Source organism: Ammodytes marinus (genome assembly GCF_949987685.1).
Source record: "Ammodytes marinus genome assembly, contig: scaffold_71, whole genome shotgun sequence".
Taxonomy (NCBI): Eukaryota; Metazoa; Chordata; class Actinopteri; order Uranoscopiformes; family Ammodytidae; genus Ammodytes; species Ammodytes marinus.
In genome coordinates, this window is record NW_027648329.1 from 99,751 (window position 1) to 105,833 (window position 6,083).

The 6,083-nt window shown below is 41.2% G+C and overlaps 1 protein-coding gene across 1 annotated transcript; it reads left to right on the forward strand.

The window, feature by feature from the left end:
- Positions 1–1,010: 1,010 nt before the first annotated feature.
- LOC307270742 (tripartite motif-containing protein 16-like) lies at positions 1,011–2,672 on the forward strand (the record flags this gene model as incomplete). The annotated part of the gene is made up of 1 exon (XM_080054625.1): positions 1,011–2,672. One exon carries the CDS (start codon positions 1,011–1,013, stop codon positions 2,670–2,672), a length of 1,662 nt encoding a protein of 553 aa, XP_079910751.1.
- Positions 2,673–6,083: the final 3,411 nt, after the last annotated feature.

Genomic DNA, 6,083 nt, shown 5'->3' on the forward strand with positions numbered 1-6,083 from the left:
GATCTCTAGTTTGTATTGGGTTTGATTCTCTGCCTGAGATCGTGTTAGACACTGTGTCCGGTTGGTCTACTAAGACATGCTGTTTTGTGATGTAATAAATGTTAATGGGTTCTGCTCATCAAGTTCTCATCCGAACCTCAGATTTCTGTCACCTTAACAACTAGGAGTTTTAGTTTGAAAATTTAATTACAACATCCAACTTACTAAAAATGTTGGGTTTTAATTTCAGCTGCTGATGACATTGCGGTCTTGTATTGGTGACCTTTTTCATATTCAGGAAGATTTCAACCCCAAACAGCGGCGGCCTGTTAATAAGGGGAACGCTCAATTATCACGTTTGTGGGATTATTACATAAAAACCTGTACATAGTATTTTTTGATTTATAAAATGAAAAAAGGCTGTATCCAATATGTTGTGAAAATAAAAATGTTTTTAAAAGATTTTAACTCTGGCTTAATCCAACACTCAAACAAACCTTAAACAAGTCATGTTATCTGTTGTTTCAATACACTTTAATACCAAACATTACTGGGACCAGTACGGAATGTTACAGATGGGCATTTAGTCTGGCAGTTTTGCTACAATACAACACTGTGGCCACACACGGTCCACTCATATACTAGCTTTACTCAGCTCTTATTTAGTATTTGTTAGCACAACTTTGCTGAAACCTTGCTACTGCATATTGAAGACGACACACAACAGATAACACACCCCGTCTCTCATGAAAAACTATTCTTAATGGAATGCAGTACAGCCTGAAAACCTGTTCCCTCTGCCTCCTGTTCTAAACCACAGAGAGCTGCACCCTACCAGACTATTGCTCTGTTCCCTCCCCTCCACACTCCTACAGGTGTGAGGATGGGCGTGAACGACATTGAGTCATGTTCATAAACTGACGATCCTCATTCACTGCAGTCAGTTGGCAGAAACTGAGGGAGAGGAGATTTGTTTTCATTCGAGGCACAGAGATTGTTTTTGAAAAACTACTCAACAGTTATTATATAAAATGGCACAACAAGGAGTTCAGCTGGACCGGGAAACATTCTCTTGTTCAATCTGTCTGGATCTACTGAAGGATCCGGTGGCTCTAAACTGTGGACACAACTACTGCATGGACTGTATCAAAACCCACTGGGATACAGAGGATGAGAAACACATCTACAGCTGCAGCTGCCCTCAGTGTAGGAAGGTCTTTGCTCCGAGGCCTGAGTTGGTGAAAAACACCATGTTAGCAGATTTAGTGGAGGAACTGAAGAAGACTGGACTCCAAGCTGCTCCTGCTGATCACTGCTATGCTGGACCTGAAGATGTGGCCTGTGACGTCTGCACTGGGAGAAAACTGAAAGCCCTCAAGTCCTGTCTGGTCTGTCTGGCCTCTTACTGTGGGAATCACCTCCAGCCTCACTATGAATTACCTGTATTCAAGAAACACAAGCTGGTGGAGCCCTCCAAGAATCTCCAGGAAAACCTCTGCTCTCGTCATGATGAGGTGATGAAGATTTTCTGCCGTACTGATCAGCAGTCTATCTGTTATCTGTGTTCAATGGACGAACACAAAGGCCACGACACAGTGTCAGCTGCAGCAGAACGGACTGAGAGGCAGAGAGAACTCGACGGGAGTCGACTAAACATCCAGCAGATAATTCTAGACAGAGAGAAATATGTGAAGGTTCTTCAACAGGAGGTGGATGCTATCAATGGCTCTGCTGATAAAGCAGTGGAGCACAGTGAGAAGACCTTTGCCGAGCTGATCTGTCTCATCCAGAAAAGAAGCTCTGATGTGAAGCAGCAGCTCAGATCCCAACAGGAAACTGAAGTGAGTCGAGTCAGAGATCTTCAGGAGAAGCTGGAGCAGGAGATCACTGAGCTGAAGAGGAAAGACGCTGAGCTGAAGCAAATGTCACTCACAGAGGATCACAACCAGTTTCTACACAACTACCGCTCACTGCCAGCACTCAGTGAATCTACATCCAGCATCAACATCCGTCCTCTGAGATACTTTGAGGACGTGACAGCGGCTGTGTCAGAAGTCAGAGGGAAGCTACAGGACGTCCTGAGAGAGACATTGAGAAACGTCTCACGGACTGAAGTGGTTGTTCCACTTCCACAAACAGAGCCCAAGACCAGAGCTGACTTCTTAAGATATTCATGTGACATCACACTGGATCCAAACACAGCACATGGAAGCCTGATATTATCTGAGGGAAACAGGAAAGCAACCTACATGGGTAAAGCACAGTCTTGTTTTAAACACACAGACAGATTCAAAAATGTTCTTCAGGTCCTGAGTACAGAGAGTCTGACAGGTCGTTGTTACTTGGAGGTTGAGGTGAGAGGGTTAGTAGTTGAAGTAGCAGTTGCATACAAGAACATCAGCAGAAGAGGGGAGGAAAGTGAATTTGGAATGAATGGCAAATCATGGGCGTTGAAATGTGACCTATTCGGTGATACCTTTTGGTTCAACAGTGTCCAAACTCCCGTCTCAGGTCCTCAGTCCTCCAGAATAGGAGTGTACCTGGATCACAGTGCAGGTGTTCTGTCCTTCTACAGCGTCTCTGAAACCATGACTCTCCTCCACAGAGTCCAGACCACATTCACTCAGCCGCTACATGCTGGACTTTACCTGTCTCTTTCAGGAGTCACTGCTGAGTTCTGTAAACTCAAATAGACAGAAGTCCTTTAAGGGCGCACTCACACTGGGCCCAGTCACGATTGTCTCCACTCCACTGCTGGTCTGTACTCACACTGCTCCTAAGAAGCAGCTTTTAGTTTTTATGCACCATATCTAGAACAAACTCCCAGAAAACTTGAGGTCTGTCTGCTGCAACTCTCAGTTCTTTTAAATCGAGTCTGACAAGACTTTTCTGTTTCCATTTTAACCTGTCATTTGTATTTAATTCAAATGTTCTACTACTTTTCATTCGCTTTTAAATGTTTTCTAATATGTATTATGTATTTTAATCTTGCCCCTGTAAAGCACTTTGAATGGCCTTGTGTTTGAATTGTGCTTTATAAATAAACTTGCCTTGCCTAAAGATCCCGGCTGGGAACGATTGCTCCTTGCCAATGAATCCCCACGTCTGTCTCAATACGTGGGTTTGGGATTGTAATCGTAATTACATCCATATTGTTGATCAACGCGAATCCTTCTTCAATTTCTTTTTCAAATGTCCGTTGCATTCATGTGTCATGGTCTATCTTTGTCTTTTCTTGTTTAGGTGGTCTCCCCGTGTTTCCTGTTTTATTTTGGTTTATCTGTCTTGTTTCTCCCCATGTCCTGTCAAGTTATATGGCACATAAATTAAGAATTCTCAATAAGAAAAAAAAAAGGTGTGAATTTGACATGTTTTAAGCTCATGTGTTCTTGTTTTAAGCTCATGTGCTGTAGTTTTGTGTATGTTTTCTTTGTATGGTTCTATAATGTCATCAACCTTTTAGGGAGTGCAGATAAAAATTTAGATTCAAAGATTCAAAGTGTGTATTGTCATATGCACAATAAGAAACATGTTCTCAGTCATACAATGAAATTCTTCCTTTGTTTTCCACAGGCTGAATGCCAAGAAGGAAATATAAAAATATGCCATATACTTTTTTATAATATAGCTATACTATCTAACCTGTATGTCTTAATATGGCACATAAATGAAGAATTCTCAATAAGAAAAAAAAAATGGTGGGAGTTTGACATCTTCTGATCTGTGTAAATGTTTGAGTGTCTTTAGGGTGGCGTTACTTCCTGTGTCTGTGTATCCATGGAGACCATCACTGCTCATGATGACTGTAGTTTAGCTGAACTGACTTTTCTCTGCATGAACATGGAACCTGGTCTGTGCTCTAAATGATCGTTGAAGATCTGTATGAATGTATTTGTATGTTGTTGTTTCTCATCCACTGGAAGGTTCTTAAAGTGGACCTATTATACTTTTTCAACTTTTATGACCTATAAACATTGCTATAATGATTTATAGTCATATCTATCCATACTAAAGTATCAAATAATTACGTACATGCATTTAGACGTATTCCCTGCTGACCGTCTGGGGTGGCTGTGCAGAGCGCTAAACACTAGGGCAGCCGTTCGAGAATTCACTTGTTAAAATTTCCGGGATTCGTAACGTCACAAATCCGGATTTTTCCATGTATGGTAATGCTGCAACGTGCTGTGGCACGCTCCGGCCATGCCCCCACCAGATGCCCCCACAAAGCCGAGTGTGGACAGAAAGTGCTGAATCGCCCAGATGGGAAGAAGAGTTTTCCGAAAATCTACATGGTTTTTTGTGCTGTGATTCGTGTCAGGTTGCTCTATAGGAGTCATTAATGAGAAATTATGACCAGAAAAGTAGTAGGGGAAGGTGGGGTGATTTGTGCATTTTGGAAGTTGCAAAACCCCTTGTTTCTAGAAAACCGTGGAAGAAATTGGAAATGTGACCACATATTTAAGAAGAGCCATCCATTTGACTCATCCTGTAAAGAAGGGAGACACAAGGAATAAGATATAAGCACATTTAAGCTCAAAAAACTGTGTTTTGCCTTTCAAAGTAAAATTTCCATGATCAAGGTTTTTTGATTATTGTGTCTGAACAATTATAGACACGTTTGAAAACATTTGACACATGTTTTAGTGCTTTGGTATGCTACACTTTGAGTCTATATAGTTAGCACAATGTCAAACCTAAATTGCTGCATCATGCCTATTATCCAAAATTCTGGGGATGGGGTGATTTGTGCGCAAGGGCCTGGGTGAGTTATAAGTAAGTAAGTAAGTAAAATGTATTTATAAAAGCACATTTATGACAGTTTGCACTGTCCAAAGTGCTGTACATAGTGCATTCAGTAGGTAAACAATGAAGGTAAAATAACAATAACCAAAATAAAAGACGTAAAGCCCATACATCCACATAAACACAGATAGTAGTGCAGAGGTAAGTAAGTAGTGCAGAGGTTAATGGGGAGGAAACACCAGGGTGTACATTGGTGTTTTGAGCCTTGATTTAAAGGCAGAAATGTAGGGGGAATCACATTTGTCAGGTGGCAGTTGGTTCCACAAGCACGGAGCAACTAGTGCAAAGTACATTTCTGAGAGTTGTGCCAGTGGCATGGCTGTATACGCTGGTCACCAAAAGAAAGTGATTGTCTACAGTAGCTCAGAAGAGAGTGACATCTCAATTCCACTTAACGACACCACTGATGAGAGTTCAGATGGCCAGAAAGATGATGATGGTGACTTTGTCATTGTGACACAATGACGCACAAATCACCCCACTACGTGGGGTGATTTGTGCGACAAGACAACTTTTTTTCCGAAAGCTATATTTCTTAAACAGTTTATTCCAGATCCAAAGTTTTTATTGCCAGGGATGCACAACATCCTGAAATATATGTACATATTTGAGTTGGAGACAAAACTGTCAAGGCCTCACTTTAAAATCACTTTGAGTAAAAAGTTGCACAAATCACCCCACCTTCCCCTATAATAAGTTCCGGTTTTGGGGGGGTGATGTGGCTGTTTTTGTCTTCTTTCTTATATAAAGTGCTTTGTTTTACTTTGTTGTGTGTGAACTGCTGTATAAATAAAGCTTGATTTGATTTGATACTAGAGAAAGCACCAGACCTTCCTTTATTCTCAGTATCTGGTTCTCAGCACTTTGTAGATTTTTAAGGAAATCTATATTCACATTGATATTAATTTATTTGGCAGACCAAATGTTGTTGTTCTAATCGAGGGACAAATGAGGAACTCTGAGGTTTTATAAAAGGCAAGTTTATTACTATTGCACAATTCAGACACAAGGCCATTACATTTTTACCTCATTCACTCACATATACACACACACACACACACACACACACACACACACACACACACACACACAAACACACACACACACACACACACACACACAGAGACACACACATACACACACACACACACAAACACCGATTGCATTAATGACCAATAACAGACCATGGAAGTGGAAACTAAAGGACAGTTTGAGTAAACAAAGAGTTAATTCACAGAGCTGCTCCTTGTCCTGGAATGACTCTCAGCTTGATAACCGCTCCCTCTGCTCTCTGCTCT